A 20,358-nucleotide genomic window follows, 5' to 3' on the forward strand; every position below is an offset into this window, starting at 1 on the left:
TAGGCGGCTAGATAGATAGATAGATAGATAGATAGATAGATAGATAGATAGATACGGTCAAAGTCGCAGAAGTTCGCTAAGAAATGCTTCGCATTTAAAAACGCGTATTGTCGTGAAGTCGTGTCTCTTGCATTATCGTGAAGCATTGCCGTGAAGTCAACTTGTGCACCAAAATTCTCACTCAAAATACAATTCGCATTGATAATACAATAATTTAATTAAAATCTGTGGAGCGAGTTATCTGATAAATGATCCGATCTTTTTTGTGAATTGCATATATATGCGGTTTGAACTGTAGCACAATATACTGCACATTATTCCTTGCTTTTACGATCGTAAACGGGTAACACCGCCAGTACTGACAACATAATGATCTATCTGGATGTCGCATTTTCTTACGCTCTCCTGCTAGCCTCTGAAAACTGCAGCTAGAGGCGCTGAGTTCTTCCATTATCGGGCACTGTGGACAACCATGAACTGTAGCTACTGAACGGCGAGTCCAACGGCGAGGAGAAAAATAAGATGGCTTTCGCCTTCGAATCGTATTAATCGAATACATAAGGGGCCCTACGAGTTTTCAAACAGATCGATTGCCCTTCTTTGAGCTCCGTGCCGTGCTGCTGCTGCTTGTTCCTTTTTTTTACGATTTGCTTGGCACTCATGTTGAGAAGCATCAGGCGGCAATATGCGAGCGGCTACCGCACATATTTAAGTTTAAAGCGCGATATGTTCTCGCTCTCTAACGGCCCATCCTGACGCATAGGAGCGCCACGCGAGGCAGTATCAGAGCATGTCAAAACTTCGTACACAATTCCATGGCAGAACGACAACAAATGGAGAGCGAGATGGCTATCTATCATGCAATTACAGGATGCGTTGTTCCTGAGTGCTCTACTTGCTAAAAGGATACGCAAACGTAACACTCTGGCCGGACTACATCGGCCTCTCGGAATACATTCAGCAATGTGCTGTCTGACATAAGTCAAGAGAGATCGATTCAAAGTACCTGCCAAAAAGACAGGCTTTGGGTCAGCACAAGTGGCCACGATGCGTCTTGCCCGCTGACGCCGTACGTGTGAACGATGCCGTAGAAGAGGACACCCACCCCGTTATGGCCGATAAGCACCACGGTCAAGGATACGCTTAGAAATACTACAGTCATCCAACTGCGCCTCGAGTCCAGCCCAAAGGATGGGTCATTCTTCAACGAGATCATAGACGACGCCATGAGACCGGTAAGCCCTACCAGTACCTGGCTGCGATGTCCCTTCTTGTGAATGTGAACGTCTCTGTAAAAAAATAATGTAGTGTTACACTCAGCCGTTTGAACACCAGTCATGTCACTCAGGTCTTGTCATTTGTGTCATGCCGTATGATTTTTAATACCATAAATCTTGTTATTTTTGTGCTCCGCGTGAACATTGTTAGGTTGTCTTTCAACTGGAACGTAGCACCATCGAGACATGAAGTCGTCTTCCAGCTACCCATATTAATATAATTATGTCCCACGCTTGCCGTTACTCTGTATTTTCATGGGTGTACTTCGAATGTCGATGACAGTTTGCTGCCTATTAGGTTAGCACTGACCATTCGCAAGTGTTCGTTGGTGTGAGTCTACATTAGTTTAGGAGACTCGTCATTAGCTTTGGAAATATTCTTAAAATGCGGTGACTCACGAGAAGGGAACAGACAAACCGTATGTGTCCTCGCCAGAGCACATGCACAGCCGCATATCATAACTTTACTTGCAGCTGGTAGCATATTCGGAAGGGTCACTTCTAATCAATGGTGTGGCTTTGCGTTTCCGGCATTTAGTTCAAGGAAGAAGAGAGGATTGAGGGAATATTGTTGACTGCAGGTGGACCTATACATGCAAAATATGCGCGTCATATGCTGGCAAGCAGATCGCCAACCCCTTGGCTCACAATTTGACCCACTGAGCCGACGCCGAGGAAGTCGAGACCGAGCACATGCATCCTTTAGTCATGTACCATACATAACACAGCATTATACCCTAACCTGGAGAACGTACCCTCCCGCACACAAATCACTACACAAACAGCAGGAGAGATTACTTCGGGCTCTGCAGGTCACCACATTCTGACACCCAACCAGAAATCGCCGTATAGCTCCTACTCAATTTTTTCCGCAAGGCCGCTTCTGTGGAGAACCAGGGTCCCTCCAAAATGTAGCAGGAGGCTGCCTAATATCGCCACTAAAGCCCCCCAACCGTTACCATTACCACGAGCTTTGGGACAAAGCCTTGGCCAGCTCGAAGCTCGGTGATCTGCTATGGCTGGTAGCGCTGGCCAAGGACGCTGCCCAAGCTGAGAGTATCGTGAACTAAGGACCGCACTTCTGAGGTACCTTGTACATAGAAATGTTTATCCTCTCTCGCTGGTAATTACTCTACCCCGCGCCTTCCTTTAACGGATATCTTTCGCTGTTTAGATCAAGGCGAAACGCACAATAAAGCGAACGCAAGCCTGCGCTCTCTCAGCAACTCCACGCACTATGCCATACCTGCTAACTCAACGTAATCGCGTTACGCAGAGAGTCAAATATAACGAAGTGTTACGTCATGTTTCATTTTTTATTGTCCCGGTGCACATGTGATAGCCTATCAGGGGTATGAAAATATGCCATGAATAACTAAAGAATGCTGCAAAAAACAACATTCCCGAATTTTTCCAAAAGTCTGAAGAGTACGCATGCGTTAGCAATCACTGCAATTATATGATTTGAAGACCAACAACGTTATAAGAAGTCTAGAAATATGAATGTATATGTGCCTTCCTGCTCACTACAGCATCATTACTGGTGTCGGGACAGGGCACCTCTGACACTGTAGCATAAACCAAACGCTCGGTTATGCGATGCTCTGGCTTTATGAACTGCATACAGCGGGATAATAATTGGCTCGGACGTTCACTGCTGCATTCTGTGCAAATAACGAACATTTGTTGCAGTCTTCGTTAAGTTTCGCAGCGGCCCTGTAAAAGATGCAGAGCATGAATTAGAAATAACGTACAGAGAAAAGCGCGCAAGCCACTGAGCAATGGCCAGGAGAGAAGGGACTCTAACGCGCTACACGGAGTGCAAAAACCAAAATAGCTCGCATGGAGATGGATAATAAAAGATAGGATAACAGCTTACTGCTTAGAGAGCTCACGTATTACGAAGCTCACAGTTTTGTTTCATTTTTTCCAATTATCTTATTGTTGAAAGCTGAGCAGAAAAAAGTGCGCCGAGAGGCGACTTGACGAAACGTTGCATGTTCGTTTTTGCTACTTTCCAGAGAAAAAAAACACAAAAACGTTGACTACTAAAGGTGTCTATTCCTCTCGGATAAAAAATGTAACTCTTATTATAGCGAATATGCTTGTACATTTTAAATGCGCCTATTAAGTATAAATTTCAAATGGAAACTTTAAACCCTCGTTTTCAGCTTCTTTCACCATGGCACAAAATTATCGCAAAGTTTGGTCATTTTCCCGGTTGTAGAAACCGCGACAACTTTATATGAATTGAACAGTTTTGTCAGAAGCGTGCAAACGGCACTTTGAGCGCATTCGCAGGCGTTTGATGAGTTCAGCTGTCTGGCAAACGTCGCAAAAGTCACGTTCCCCTGGGGCTTTCATAGAACAACTAAAGTGTACTGGTTCGAAAGCGTGAAAAGTTGCAGCAACCTTTGTGCAGATTCAGTTTACATTCTGTTGAGATTGAGTACGGCGCTTATTAGCGACCTCTTACTAGCAACATGCTGGACGTGTTCCGTATGGAAATAATCAATAGCAGAATCTCTACATAGAGCAAAATCTTGGCCTGGCTCCGTATAACTGCATTAATGGTTGTGGCTGTCGCCAAATATAGGTCTGCGGTGTACTGCAGTGAAAAAAAATCTAAACAAACGGGGTGACGATCTAGACTGGTAACGGTATTAAACCTCCAATGGCAAAGGGAGCGTCAATGTCATATTATGTGGACGTTAGTTGCCTGTATATCTGACCCGTGATCTCTGCACCAATACGCATCATTCTTTTTTTTTCTTAATTTCATTAAAACAGCTCCCTACTATAGGTGAGGTACGTAAGTGGTGGCATGACGTGCGCTTAACTTACAACTGAGCTTCACGGCTGGTTTTGACCGTCCCGAACAACCTCAGAAGCCTTTGCACAGTCGTACAGGGCAAGTTTGACGCGAGAGGTAGACACTGTTAAATATGTCCCTTGCATTGCAGGGGTGGCGTATCGCATTCTTTTAAGGTGTTGTTCCTCTTACATAGGCGAAACAAGGCGACGTGTGAAAAATTACCTTCGTGAGCACAGGATCAAAATAGGGAGTGATGCACACTCATACTTGACAAAGCATTGGCGCGAACGTGGTTGCTATGTAAGCTTTTCTGACCCCGATGTTTTATTTACACACAAGAATCGGGCAGTACACGAGGTGGTTGGAGCCTCCCATTTTGTGCGGAAAGATAAGGACTGGGTGAGTCAACCCTACCTGGTACTGTATGATAAAGAGATAGCCTAACAAGGCCTCATTAGGATTGTCGCTGCTGACACTGTTCGTCATTTACATACTCTGTGTAACCTGGTACGCGAAGCTATCATTCATTTATTCATAGGTATTCTACAAATAAACTTCAGTTGTGAGATCAGAGCATGCCCTATGCACCCCTCTTATTGTCCCTCGTCTAGTATAGCAATGTTTTAACGAAATGAACTTCACACAACCAGCCGAACTTGCTATCCTAATTCAGTCTATTTATTCTTTCTTTCAACACGGTCGAGATTTCAAAACTAGACAACTGGACCCAGGAGGGAGCAGAGAAGCAGGTTGAAGATGCTGTCGACATTCCTGCTGTGGGGTTCCGAGCCTGAGCTCATGAAGCTTAACTGTACTGGCGTGAGCTTGTTCTCGTTGATGCTGCTGATTCCAGTGATTACCGTGATGTTTTTCGTCCTTTGTTGTGGCTATTCATTTTGTGGAAGCTTGCCAAAAGGCAGTGCAGCTTTGTGACCCCCTATCTTCTCGTCGTCATACACGCGAGCGCCTTCTAATGTCTGGCCCTCTGCCTCTTTATAAGTAGGGTTCGCGTCACAACTTGCTAATGCCAAAACCTCAATTTCCTCATCAGGCGCAGGGTTTAATCAGACTTGCATTATCATACATGCCGTTAGAGAAGATAGGATAAAAATCGGATGCCGAATTCACGAAACTTTGCTTTTTCGCAAGTGACTTTTTCCATTGATCGACCGGCTTCACTAACCATATGTTCCACATCATGATTTGATGAAGTATTCTTTTACGGAACATCTTAGCCTACGATGTTTTCATTGCTACGGGCCCAGAGTTTCAGCCGGAATCGATCACAGTTATCCTGCGCGGCATTCAAGTTACCTGCCACAAACCACGCCACTACTTGAAGCCGCCTTGGTAAAAGACCCTTACAAGTCGGGCAAGGAGTCACGCGTCCAGATATAATATTTCGTGGCCTAATCCTAGAATTGCACCATGTAAATTCCATAACGAGTGGGTAATTGAGAGGCACCAGAAAAATGAGTTATAATTCACCACCATCATCATCAACCACAGCATCAAAAAAGACAGTCGTCAATTAATGCGCGGAGTATGGTGCAGAAAAAAGCATGATCTCTCAAGCTCCAATGCTGACAGTGATGATGATGATTGTAATAAAGCGTTCAGCTTAAGTCGTCTTAGGCAGACGCATAACGGAACCAGTGTGTTTTCTTCAATGTGTGGACATATGCGCATAAGTTGTGACGAACGCCATCGTTCGTCGGGAAGCGAGACTGGATGCTCTGGGCAGCGACGGACTGCACCTCTTGACGGACATATTCAGTAAGTGCTTCCCACAAAAGGACCAGATGCGTTTGCAAAATTTTGCTTCATTTGGTGTGTTATCATAGGTTCACTTAGTCGCTGCTGTCAAAACTAAAGCAATACTGATTTTGGTTTCGACCATAGCATCGGATGTCCATGCCGGATGGACTCAAGTGCTTACACTTTTTTTTTCCACGTAGCAACTCCAGTAAAAGGCTTAGTTATGCATTTAAATACTTACTGTCACTCCGTCGAAATTCAACAGCCACGCACGACATGAGAAAACCATATAATTAATATCCTAATCTCAGTGAAAAGGTGCATATAGCCAAGCTTCAAATGTTATACCTTGTCGATAAAAAATCCTGATAAAGAATGTGGTCTTGCAACAAGGAAACTTACAACCATTTCTTCGTATTTACATTTATTCTACTATACAAGGGACTTGCGCCGCCTTTGTACATAAAGCTTTGCAACCCAAATAACCGCAACAGCAGCGTTTAGTGCAGCCACAAAATGAAGAATACCATCGTAGGATCCAAGGTTGTCCCTCCAGTAACCTGTAAAATATCAAATATATGTAATAAGGGCCGTGTCTTAAAATGGTACTCTTGTGGGTCTGCAATCGTGATAAAGGCAAATTGATCAATTCTCGGGCCATATAAAAAGTGTTTCATAAATATGTCTCATACACGTCGGTTTAAAGAGGCATACATCAGTTCAGCCTAGCTGTGGACCTTTAGGAGCCATGGAACATATTTTGTTAGAGTGCCAGGAATACAAAGAAACACCTTATCTCCACAGCAGAATCGCTTCTCGCTTTTCGAGCTACAATATGTATCCAAAACATACTTCCTTTTATGTATTCTCTTCTCGTGTTGACCCACGCAGGATCACTTTTGGTAGTTATCTTAGTGATGTCTAAGTGTAAAGCTTTATTGTAATTTGTATGCTCTCCCAAAGCACTGTTTTCGGGCGCCACTGGTGGCACGTCTTTCATCTTCTTTCTAGAGCTGGTTAGCTTCGGAACGACCCAATGACAGGCTCATATGCTCCCATTTCTGAAGGGTAGGTGTGTAGCCCTGTTATTAAAAAAGTTCCCTTCGGATCGTGAGGACCCGGTTTCCCAGCCCTGCCAAATAATCTTATATTGTTTCAACAACGGGCATGTTTAGACCAGCCTTAAAATCTTTGGTACTCGCAGAAAACCAGAGGTGGGTATGTTCCACGGTAAATGGCTTGTAGAGCACGTGCGATCGTCTAACGAAAGCTCTGCTCGGTGAAGTAGAGCACGTGAAACTCGTGAAAAACAGAGAGAGGAACAAAAAGACAATAGGAAGAGAGAAAGACAGACGAAGAGCAAGAAGGACAAATGAAGTGATGGAAAGACAGCGAAAAAGATAAATAAAGAGAAATAAAGGGAATAAACACGTAAAAAGATAGAAAAGGAGAAACAAAAAGAAACAAGCGTGAAATAAAGAGGGCAAGAAAAGAGAGCAAGACGGAAATAGAAAGAAAGAAAAACAAAGAAAGAGAGAGCAAGAAGCAGAGGGAGAGAGAGAGAAAGACTGAGAAAGAAAACTAAAGATGGAAAGCGCGAAAAAGAGCAATAAATAGAGAGAGAAAGAAAAATAGAAGCAGATATAAGAAATAGGGAGACAAAAAGAATAAAGAAAGAAAAACATGGCTGATCCCTCCGTCGTAGGAATCGGCTCATCCCTCCGTAGTAGGAAACGCAAGGAGTGATTTATTGTATTCCTTGTGCGCATTGTGGCGCTTCATACGCGCGGCAAACAAAGAACTTCCCAGAGAGGCTGCGGCAACACAGGAACGACGTCCGCAAGTTCGACTGACAAAGGAGTGCACTAGCTGAGCATAGCGAGGTGAACGACCACGACATCTAGGTCAATTACCACAAGTGACTTTTTGTGGATTCCTGACGAAGTCAGGCAACACCGGACAACGTGAACCGGTCTGTAGGTGCGCTGCCGAGCGTCTATTTCAATGAACTACGGCACGTCAATCAAACCAAGCGTCACCCCCCGACTTGAAGAGATGAAGTCTTTATAAACTCTGTTGCTCTCTGGGGCCCCACAGTCACCCCTGAAGAAGGGCCCGAGTTGGACCCGAAACATCGGGTTTTTAAAGTAAAAAGATGTGGTTTGTGTCACTTTTTCAATAAAATTTCTGTTATACTGATCCCTCCATCGTAGAAATTGGTATAACACAAAAGAATAAGCAATCCACTACTACTGTCTTGACAGAGGTAATTGATTGTTTAGTGTGCATTGATATATGAGAGCTTCTACTGTGTATATTGGTTTTTGGCAGTTATAGCACCATTTGAAGTGGACGCACTCCCGCTGACGCCTAGTGGCACATCTCCATCCCGACGACTAACGCCCATGATCATCATTCAACCGTTGTGGTACCTAAACATGTTAACATATACAGGACACAATCCATCGTGAATCCCTCGCAAAGATGGCATCAAGAAACACACAATGAGCACTCCTACTTGATATGCACTCCTCAAAAACGTCGTCAACTGGGGAGAGCAACGGCAAGGCGCACGCTCCCAGAGTAGTAGCGTAACCTAAGCCTGTGCTCGTGCATACACTAACAAATTGCGCTTAAGCAACACTGGAGCAGAGGTTCGTAGCTTGAGCTGTGAACGCACGATGGCTTTCCACGTCCCGCGGGCCTCTGTCTCGCTCCACCAAGGCATTGCATGCGCCCGTCGACACCGTTCTCTTTATGCAGCGCTTATTGCAGCTCTTCTATATGGCAGTGCTATCGCATTCGAATCAGTACGCGGCGGAGAAACGTTGTTGGTGCATGTGGAATCTGCTCTATTCAAACAAGGAGCCGTCACGCTCTAACACGAAGCAAAATACAAAGAAGGCAAGTGCATCTAGGGCGACTCCTTGACGCAAGCCATCCAGCTTCCTCGCTGGCATTGAGACGCTTTAACTGCGTCGTCGCCGAATCGCTCCCTATCGTCGGTGATTGTCAGTGTCATAGCGCAATACTTGATTTCACCTTTCGCAGGCGGCCACAACGGCTTGTAAGCGAAGAGTGCCGTGCGAAAGAGATGTAAGGCGCGTTCGTCAAGCTTCCTACGTGTTCTTCGATGGCGCAAGTGATTAAACGCCAGCATTAATCGTCGCGGACCGAGAGATCACGGGTTCGATTCCCGGTGACGGAACTTTTAACAGCGAAGCTGTTCTTAGTCGAGGCTTTCATTTCCGGGGTCGTGGTAGCGGTGATCACGTGGCCTCGTAATGTGGCGAGAGTGAAGCTTCGCAGGAAGGGGAGTTCTGCGTGTGCTTCGAGAGGAGAGGGCAACGGCGGAAGATGTCGAGGGCGTGCTGCGAGAGGCGAAAATGGAGGATGTCGTGTGGTGAAACTTGGAGAAACGCTCCAGGTTGGGGTGAAGGTGAGGCGCAGTGGATTGTTAAATAGTGTGTAGGGCCAGTGTTTAGAAGTTTGGGCTTTCAAGATGGCCAAAAATTTCTAATTCTCCCGATGAAGAAACCGCTAGACAACAACGACAGCTGGCTCGAGGACGAGCATGTTGTCGACGAGCCAACCATTACGTTCGCGCTAGAGACGCCTAGTCTAAGCGCCAATCGAACGGAAGACTCTAAAAACATAGAGGTACGTGCTGGATGGATTTATCTTGTATTTTTTAAGGCGAAGCATTTCTTAGCGAACCTCAGGCACTTTGGCCGTTTCTATCTACGTATCTATCTATCTACCTGTCTTGCCGCTTACGTCTGGGCGCTCTCCTGGTCATCACCATAATTTGTAATATACCGAAATTGCATAGCAAGGGATCAGTGTATGACTAACACGATTCACTGGTCATCACATTAATAACGCAAAATACCTGTCGCGTACGTCATGAAAATCTTTCTCTCAGTCATGTGTGGCACATACCCGTAAACCAGAGTTAATGTTATGTGGGCATGTGCCACAGGTGATGCAGAGTCTCAGCCAACACAGTAACCGCGAACACACACTGACACGTACGAAAAGTGATAATAATAATAATTCTTCGGGTTTTATGTCCGAAAACCGCAATATGATATGAGAGACGCCGTAGCGAAGGGCTCCGGGAATTATGACCATCGTGTATTCTTTAACGTATACCCAGATCGCAGCGAACACGGGCATCTAACATTTTGCCTCCATTCAAATACTGGGATCGAAACCGCGACATTCGGGTCAGCAGCCGAGCACCTGAACCGCTACACCACTGCGACCGACGCAAGGAAAGTGAGGAAACTGAAGACAGAGCACCCCTGGAAGACGCTCAACTACCATTCACTTGTCCACGTGGTCCGCAACGTTGATCACGTGGATTACGCAAAAACCGGCGTCAGTGCTTACTACAATAAATCCGCTGAGAGAACCAGGCTTCTCATCATTATCGGTGACTTCAACATTGTTGTATAGAGAGCCAACAACGCCTGGTCCTTATACTGCGTGAAATACGGCTTATTTGTGCAGAGGGCATCAAAAGAGCTCGCTGCCATGCCCACGACAGGAGGCATCATAGATCATTTCGTCGTAAGAGGCATCCAGGATTTCCACCATCTGCACTATACCTCGCGCTTCACTACACTTAGACTTCTCATAGCCGCGATCACGAACGGATCTGATTAACAAGTCCGATCCAGCTGCTGGTGCTCACTGATCACGGTGATGATGACCTTGTTCAAGAACTGTCAAGAACCCCTACTACTCATACACACGGGTTCGTGAAACGTGCGTGCGTTGTCCGTCATAACGGATAAATATAAGCAAAACAACTGTAACTGTGACTGTAACGTACGTACAGTGCGCCTTCGCGTGCCACTCGGCTGTGTATATATCTAGGGGAACTTTCTTGAATAAAGCTTAGTAGCGAGTAACGCCTGTCCTGTACATCTGTGTAACTTCTTTGTCCTGTTCGGATTTGCGCTATCCAGTATTGCAGAATACAAGCACCGCATGTCAGCTTATCGCGTGTGGTGTTGGTAACACCCATGTTGCTGTTGCTATCGTTACGTAACTGTAAACAAATGGTTATATCATAGATATGCGACTCTTCAACATATCAATGTGCGTATACCATTTCCATATTTCTCTAGGGCCACTCCGTAACGTTTCGCTCAATGTGAAAAATTACGCCACAGTCACCATCCCGCGCATGCTTCGCATAACGTTGATTCCCAGGGTACGTGGGATCTGCCGAGATTTTTTTTTCTTCTGTAATCATTCGTTTCTGTGTGTTTTACCAACTCCATGTCCGTGACGTAAATACGTCAGCGACGCCTTGATGGACCCCGGCATAAAACACTTTCGTGTTGAAAATAAAGTGAAACAAGTAAAGCCAGCGAGTTCCGCTCTCTTCATTCAGGCTTCACACGACTAGTGCGAAGCTACCATAATTTTGTAAGATAATTGTCTTGCGTTACAAAGGACGTACTTTTCTCGCTGAATCAGTATACAAATGCCCAAGCTTTTAGGCATAGAAATGCTTACGCTCGTGTTCTTCAAAGACAATAACCTAACAGTACTGCAGATTGGGCTAGATGGTCAGGATTCACTGTGGGCGAAGCGCAAGAAACGTAGACGGAAAAGAGGAGAACGATACGAGTTAGTTAGTTAGTGTGTTAGTTAGTTTTCTTGCGTGTAACTTCTGTGATTAAAAACCAGTTGAAGTGTAGCGCCCGTCTTGTGCCGTTCTCCTCTTTTACGTCTACATTTCTCGCGCTTCTTCCACAATAAGCTAATTGATGATGTTTGAATCAGCCTATCACAACCACTATATTTGTTATCTCGCCTGTATATACCATGACCAGAAATATACTTTTTTTCCAGTCCAGAAATGACGCTGTAGAAGAGAACTCCCAAAGGTAAATATTACCTGTGGCTCGTTTTTTGTAAGTGTCGACTTTGCCCATACATATTTTTTTAAAGACACTTGTTAACACTCTTTTGGAGATTCCTGCCTCCCAATACTCTCAGAACAAACTTTATTCCGAAAGAAGAGTTAAGGTACATCTTTAAAGAGAGTTACCGATGTGGCAAGTTAACCCTCGCCAAAAAGATCAACGGTTTTTCCCATGGTGAGATATGAATATTGAATAGCGGTACGAAATCATTCATCAAGAAAAACAAGCGCCGCTGAGTAATCAGCAAATCAGGTAGAAATGCAGCCAAGCAATTTTGACTGGGCTATAGTATCCAGGACAACCGCGTTACCCTAATGTGATACAGCAGCAAACACGAAGAAACTGAACTTCTCTTGGTAAGGAGGTGTCAAGCCGGAAGTGTAGAGAGATGAACTATTGCACTTCAAAGAATTCGCCATTGATGTGTTTAGGGAATTGCCAGCATGATAAAAAACATGGTTGATCCATCCGTCATAGGAATCGGAATAACACGAAAGTAAAGCGTGCCCTTACAGAAGTAACTGAATGTTGACTGTACATTGATATAAGAGAGTTTGCAAAATGTATATTGATGTCTGGCAGCTACAGCACCGTTTAACGTGGATGCGCCCACTTCGATGGTTGGTGGTATACATCTCCATTCCGACTACTAACATCCCTGCTAAATGATTAAACAAACCCTTGTGGTGTAGTAGTTAACGGTGAAAGCATAATCAGAGAACTAGGTGTGATAGCCAGAAGAGCGTTGCATATTGGACGCAGAACTTGGTCGTCATCCGCGGCTAGTTGAATTGTGATTGAACACCACGGCCGGACTAGAGGGAAACGCAAAGCGCGTCGTGCCGCCCCAGTAGCCCGGCCGCAATTTTTCTCGGGGTGAGCACGTGAGCGGGGGACGCGGTGTAACAGCCAGGGGAGGCAGGCGCGCGTCGCAGAGCTATGAGCGAGGCCAACGCTTTTACGACGCTTGGCTAAGGTCTCCACATCGCGGTGTGTTAAGGCATTGACAAAATTGAACTTCTATTGAAAACGCGCCGAATGGGAGGGACGTGTAACGCGTTGCAGGTGCTAATCGCGGAGGCCGCAGTAATGACGAATTACTTTACTCTATACCTCTCCCAGAGGGCAACACCACCCCGCCGACCGGGAGAGTGGTAGATATAAAAGGCGCGTTTGTAAAGCCTCTAAAGGTTGTGACCGTGGCGCAGTGGATAGCGTGCCCGACATCTGCTGTTGCGGACCGAGCGGTCGTGGGTTCGATGCCCGTTGATGGAACTTTTTTTTGCCATCTGATCTGTATATTTTTTCGACGTCATTTCCGTGACGGAAATACGTCACTGTAGTCTTGGTGGACCCGGCATAAAACACTTTCGTGTTCAAACAACGAATACATAAAGAAACCATTATGAAATTAATCACTTTAAATGCAGTATCTTCCAGCCATGTACGAACTATCCGAACTATCCGGCGAGCTAATTTCGGATAGAATTCCGGGAATTTAAAAAAAAAATATTCGGCAGATCCCACGTGCCGTGGGAATCGATGATATGCGAAGCATGCGCGGGATGGTCACTGTGGCGTAATTTTTCGTATTAGGCGAAACGTTACGGAATGACGCTAAAGAAATGTGTAAGCGGTATAACCACACCAATTTGCTGAAGAGTCGCATATGTATCATATAATCAGTTCTTTACAGTTGCCCTATCAGGCAGGCGTGGTTTATTATCCCCTTCATATTTCTGTTTCCCTACGTTCGGGTTGGGGCACCTACTGTTTTGTTATTTTTCAGCCCCACCATGATTACGATAGCTTTGACATGCGCAAAGCTATCGTAATCAAGCAAGCTAAGCTCTGGTGCCATTTTTGCGCGGTTGACATGCGCAAAAAAGGCACCAGAGCTTAGCTGGCTTGCCCTACCGGCATTTTAAATGCGAAGCATGTCGGAGCGAACCTCAGGCACTTTGGCCGTTTCTATCTATCTATCTACTATCTATCTATCTATCTATCTATCTATCTATCTATCTATCTATCTATCTATCTATCTATCTATCTATCTATCTATCTATCTATCTATCTATCTATCTATCTAGCTAGCTAGCCGCCTACGTCTGGGCGCTCTCCTGGTCGTCTCCATAAATAGTAGTATACCAAAATTGGCCTAGCAGAAGATCAGTATATGACGAACACGATTCACTGGTCATGACATGAATAACGCAAAATACCTGTTGCGTACGTCATGAAACCCTTTCTCTCAGTCACGTTTGGCACATACCCGTAAACCAGAGTTAATGTTATGCGGGTATGTGCCACAGGTGACACAGAGTCTCAACCAACAACGTAACAGCGAACACACACATTGACATGCAAGGAAAGTGATAATAATAATAATAATTGTTGGGGTTTTATGTCCGAAAACCACGATATGGTATGAGAGACGCCGTAGCGAATGGCTCCGGAAATTTGGCCATTGGGTATTCTTTAACGTGTACCGAGATCGCACAGAAAACGGGCATCTAGCATTTTGCCTCTATCCAAATGCGACTGCCGCGGCCGGCATTGAACCCGCGACCTTCGGGTCAGCCGCCGAGCACCTTAACCGCTACACCACCGCGGCGAACGCAAAGAAAGTGAGGAAGCTGAAGACAGAACACCCCTGGAAGACGCTCAAGTACCCTCCACTCGTCCACATGGTCCGCAACGTGGACCACGTGGATTACGCAAAAACCGGCGTCAATGCTTCCTACAATAAATCTGCTGAGAGACCCAGGCCTCTCATCATTACCGGTGTCTTGAACATTGATTTATCAAGACCCAAAAATGCTTGGTGCTTATATTGCGTGAAAGACGGATTGGGTGTGCCGAGGGAATCAAAAGACCTCGCTGCCACGTCCACGATAGGAGGCATCAAAGATCATTTCATCGTAAGAGGTATTCAGGATTTCCACCAGCTGTGCTATACCTCGCACTTCACTACACTTAGACCCCTCGTAACCGCGATCCCGAACGGATCCGATTAACAAGTCCGGTCCAGCTGCTGGTGCTCTCTGATCACGGTGATGATGACCTCGTTCGAGAACTAAGAACCCCTTCTACACATACACACGGGTTCGTGAAACGTGCGTGCGTTCTCCTTCATAGCGGACAAGTATAAGCATTACAACTGTAACTGTGACCGTAAAGTGCGTGCAATGCGCCTGCGCGTGTCATTCGGCTGTGTATATATCTAAGGAAACTTTCCTGAATGAAGCTTAGTTGCGACTTACGCCTGTCCTGTGGGTCTGTGTTCCTTCTTTGTCCTGTTCGGATTCGCGCTATCGAAGTACTGATGAATATAAGCACTGCATATCAGCTTACCGCGTCTGGTGTTGGTAACACCCATGTTTGTGTTGCCATCGCTACGCAAATGTAAACAACTGGTTATACAATAAATATGCGACTCTTCAACATATGAGTGTGCGTATACCACTTCCATACTTCTCTAGCGTCATTCCGTAACGTTTCGCTCGATGTGAAACATTACGCCACAGTCACCATCCCGCGCATGCTTCGCATAACATCGATTTCCACGGTACGTGGGATCTGCCAATTTTTTATGATTTCTGACTTTATTTAATTAGAAAGAAAACGGGAACATTAGATCAGTTCACTGTCACATTAAGTAGCAAGGTCGACGAGATGTGACATGCAGCCGATTTTTACACTCAATCCGGTGCATATACTTTGATAGAGGTGTAATTTGAGCTGCGACGCAAATATTCTGTACGCGAGGCGAACAGAGCTCATGTATTCTTAGTCTCATTAGTAATGCTACCGATTAGTGTTCTTGGAGACCGTGCTCTTATTTTGCACTTGAATGGGATGTTTACTTATCTTCTGTAAGTGAGGCATATGTAAGCAGTGGAGCTTCAAGGATGTAGGAATATTATTCTTAACCTTATTTATAAATCGTCACCAAAAGTTGCACTAATTTAATAATAACGAAGAATGAGTTCCGGTGCCTTTACCTTATGTACTCTCTGAAATTGAACGCCATATATTATGTTTCTCAGTAGTAAGACTACTGTTGCATCATGCGCTATCAAGCACAGGACAACTTCGTTTGCATAACTGGCTGTACATGCCTGAGATCATCAAATTCACTTACCAACCAAAAATGGCCCGCTGATAAGCACCACGCCGCTCCAGAAGGACACTCCGCCGAGCAACCCGGGCATACGGTCGACTCCGAATTCTTTAGCCAAAAAAGGCGGGAGCAGGGTGATTCTTGACCCATTACTGACACCAAATATAACAGAGGAAGCCAGAAGCAGCGGGAAAGCGTCCAACCATACGAATAGTTCGAGCGCGAGAAGCTGAAGAACGTATCCCAGCAGCATAACGCTTTCTAGCGTTAAAAGACCAGAGTCAATGACAACACCACTTAGCGGTCTCGTCGCAATGTCAGCCACTGCGAAAGCGTTTAGTAAAAAGACGCCACTGGATGGCATAATTCCTTTGTCTACGGCAATATCCACCGACAACAGAAGAAACGTAGACATCCCAAAAGCAACTAGAGAGAAAGATATGGCATTAACCGCGACTGACATGCTGGCGAACTCTCTCACAGTCGTGGTGAAGCTTGTATTGCCTACATTGTCCTTCCCTGTTAATGTGCTGTGGGACACGCGTAATCGGAGGGCGCTGAGACAGGAGCTGCCATTCTGGACAAGTGGTACTTGCGTGACCTCTGTTTCGATCGTCTTTTCGTGCGATAATTCGGTTTGACCAGGATTTTTGCAATCATGTGTTCCACTTGCGGATAGAAGAATGCTATTTGGCATAGATCCCACAGCCATTTTTTGAGTGTTCACCGTATTGCCTCGAGACTGTCTGCGTGGCCTCACCCACTCTGGGCTTCGGACGGCAAGAACCGGAGGCAATGCATTCATGATCATGCCACCGAGCAACAGTAAAGTGCCGTGGATCCCGTAAGTAACACGAAGGAGCTCAGCCAGCGGTGGCAAGTACAAGCTGTTGACACACGTTAGCGTGTACATGAGGCTGCACGCTGTAGCTCGACGCTTCTCAAAGTGCTGAGAGACGAGAACGCTAACGGCCACGTGGACGCCACAGGTCGCTGACCCTATGGAGAGAAATAAAGTGCAAGTTACACGGATGAGACAGCGTACCATCACACATAATCGAAGTAAGTTTGAGCAGATTTTAGCGTAGGCACACTCGTGTAGTTGAGGTAAGCGCGTACATAAGAATGGAAGCTTCAGTGAGTCGGTAGCGATTCATACTTGTAAATGTGTGCGCTTCAAAACGTTGTGTGCGCTTCACGACACAAGAAAGGAGCATACAGGACGTGCGCTATTGCATGCTGTTGTACCCATCCTGCCAAAGTCTTGAGATTATCATCCAAACATTGTTAAGCGCACAGATTTACAAGTATAATCACGGGCAGAATTACGTTGGTGTTGTATTGTTTCCGTAGAGTGGATGCCCAAGCATTTACATATAACGCAATTCTTGAAAATGTTCACCTTATTTTGACCCACGAAAATTTGAAACAACAAACTACGGCGAATATATGTGCTGCGTGTACTCTGGTTTACTTCCTTGTGCCAGCGTTCAATGTAGGAATATTACCTATTCTTGACTGTCTATAAAAGGGAGTATTGATAGTGCCTTAGGTTTTTTTACTGACACCACAGTGCTTCTCCGTTCACTTTTTCATAAATTTTCATTTTGAAGTCGTTTAAATATTATTCGGATTAATTTAAGCGCTCACCATACACAATTCCAAACAGGATATTTAAGTAGAGGATGCTGTCAGCGAAGAAGCAGGCGGAGACGGCAGCGCCTCCTGCGAACGTAGACGCGAGCAACACCACTCGACAAGAAAAACGGGTGCAGAGATATCCCGCCACCGGACCTAAAAAAGAAGCGTTCGAAAAATTTATAAAGTATCATTTTTTTACAATTCTATGAGGTATAAAATTTGGTAATGCTCAGACAAAATCCCCCTTTTATTCTTTTCACCCAAACTGTGTTGTCGGCAAATAGAGAGGAATAACAAACTAAGTACCTTTGTTTTGAAACTCAAGAAGGTTAGACATACTAGCTGGAAAATAAAGACTGCAGATATGGAAAGCAGGCACCTTTCAAGGTGCAACATCTCTTTGAATATTCATATAACCTCCCTGCCTTTCATTCATTTCCTTCCTCCTCCTCCTCCTCCGTACACTTTTCTAAATATGCGTTATACTCACGCGTTGAGACGCGACAGCGTGGTATTCGTGGTATTATAATAGTAAGGTTACTGCTACTGCTTCTTCTATGAAGGGGGTCAGCAGTGAAAGACGTAGGCCTTCATCGGTAACTATAAACTTTATCAATGCTCAAAAAGCGCTGTCACATGGGCAGTATGAGGCAGTCGACGCCTTGCTTCCACAAGCGTTACGGGCGGTCCCGCTAGTGTTGGCGCCCAGGCGATCTACCTTGCTGTCGCATTTCGCCCCTTGAGTGCTCTACTTGCTGAAGGAATTCGCAAACCTAGCATTCTGTCTGGACCATGTTATTCTCCCGAAATACACGAACAAATTAATGTCTGGCATAAATAAAGAGATATAGATTCAAAGTACCTCCCAAGAGAGACAGACTCTGGCTCAGTACGAGTGGCCATGATGCGTCCTTCCTGCTGATACCGTACATGCGAACGATCCCGTAGAAGAGTACGCCAACCGAATGTTGCCCAATCAGCATCGTTTTCAATGACAGGCATAGAAATGTCGCAGTCACCCAACTGCGTCTAGAGTCCAGCCCAAAGGACGGGTCATTCTTCAAACCTATCATAGACAGCGCCATGGCTCGTAGGCACTGCCTGTACCTGGCTGCGATGTTCGTTGTAAAGAAGCGAATTCCTCTGAAAAAAGATTGAATGATTAGTCAGGCAACGTGGTTTGTTCACCAGTTTGGTTAATACTACCAATGGACATAGGAGAAGCCTGCTGCGCTTTAAATTGTTTTGTAGAAATATTTAAACCGAACTACTCCTACGCTTCGCATAGAAAGACCTGCATCGCCTTTCAGCTATGCCGGATCACCATCTTCATATATCGGGCCCGATGGCATACATCATGTGAAACGGGCGTGTTTTGATTGTTGTTGGCAGCCCGCTCCCTTTTACGTCGTTAGTTGTGGCAATATTGCTGTTGTTGTTTATTGTCCCCTTTTTTCATCATATCGTTAGAAACCTAGCAGGAGGAACCTGATAAATCAAGTAAATACCCCACGGCACAGCTTGCGGTTTAGCAACAAACCAGTGTTGCTTCTATGTCGACGTTGGGTGGCTTTGTACATAGGCGTTGCTTCTGTGGGTTGTTCCCCCTAGTCACCCATTGGGGGACGCCAATTCTGCCTGATACATTTAGTCAGTCGGACATTTCACGTCATTTTTTTATTGCGCAGGGCTATGACTACGCATCTCTTTGGCGCTAATGATGAAGAAGGACACCGGAAGTTCATTTCAAAGAACTGTTTACTTTCCATCGTTACCCCCGGAAAACCGAGAACAAATGACTGGCCGTCATGAGAAGCACGCTATCGCTGCACTTTCATCCCTTGCATGCATTGAGGAACTTGTTTTCCTTTGGACTCCATTAACGGAGCGAAGGGGGTAGGGCAGCGCTGCGGGAAAGCTTGGCTCCCTTTTATGGAAAAGCCTGCACACGTGCATAGCTTTGCCACTCCATTTTCACTTAAGCAATGCGCAACTTGACATGCATGCTTCCGCAATATGCAGTTTATTAGAAAATAAAAATTTCTTTAAAGTAGTTATATAATGCGACACGAAAATCTAAACGCTGATTTCTGAAAATACTTGGAAGGAAGCATTCCATCCAGCGTAAAATTTGACGCCTGTGTTAGATTCGTCACTGGCTGGTTGCAACGAATAGACCACCTCGTCGACATGTAAGAATCCAATATTCTCGGTGAAAGGTTACAAAGATAAAGCAACATGTCTCACCTACCTTGATAACACGATCGAGATGAAAATCGAAAGATGTCACAATCGCTATGATGAATTAGTTTGGAGATTTAGACGACAAATTCACAGGCCAAACAAAATAAGATCAAACAGGCTGCAATTGTTCGGTGAATAAAAAAAAGATAGAGGGCCTACCTACCGTTCTTTCCAAGAGCGCGTATTCGACACGCTGGGTACATGTCCACAGAAAGGGAGAAAGAGGGAGAACAAGAGGACCAGACAGAGAGGGCCTAAGAGCTGTCCGTGTGTGTTTCGTCCTGTTGTTCGAGCCGTTTTTTGTTTTCTAGCTTTTAGGAACGTGGGTGACAGAAAATGACACTGGAAAATTGAACTGCAAATGAAGAACGAATGGAGGAACAGTACCAAAGGATGTTTACAAAAATAGCGTAATAGAAATCACAAATCGTAACAAAACAACGCAAGGAAACTCACCGCTTGGTAGCAACAGAACGTTATAGAAAACGCAGCAAACGTCTTTGCCTGCGTGCTTTCCGGCTGACTATGGCATCAGTGACAATGACGGAAGACACG

General features: G+C 45.3%; 1 protein-coding gene across 1 annotated transcript; it reads right to left on the bottom strand.

The window, feature by feature from the left end:
• Positions 1–6,282: 6,282 nt before the first annotated feature.
• On the bottom strand, positions 6,283–18,690 carry LOC119373328 (monocarboxylate transporter 9). The gene is made up of 4 exons (XM_037643355.2): positions 18,422–18,690; positions 17,569–17,712; positions 15,940–16,917; positions 6,283–6,410 (listed from the first exon to the last, which is right to left on the bottom strand). The coding sequence occupies exons 1-4, from the start codon at positions 18,642–18,644 to the stop codon at positions 6,283–6,285; spliced, it is 1,473 nt and encodes a 490-aa protein (XP_037499283.1). The 5' UTR covers positions 18,645–18,690.
• Between the last annotated feature and the right edge of the window lie 1,668 nt (positions 18,691–20,358).

Source organism: Rhipicephalus sanguineus, chromosome 11 (genome assembly GCF_013339695.2).
Source record: "Rhipicephalus sanguineus isolate Rsan-2018 chromosome 11, BIME_Rsan_1.4, whole genome shotgun sequence".
Lineage (NCBI taxonomy): Eukaryota > Metazoa > Arthropoda > Arachnida > Ixodida > Ixodidae > Rhipicephalus > Rhipicephalus sanguineus.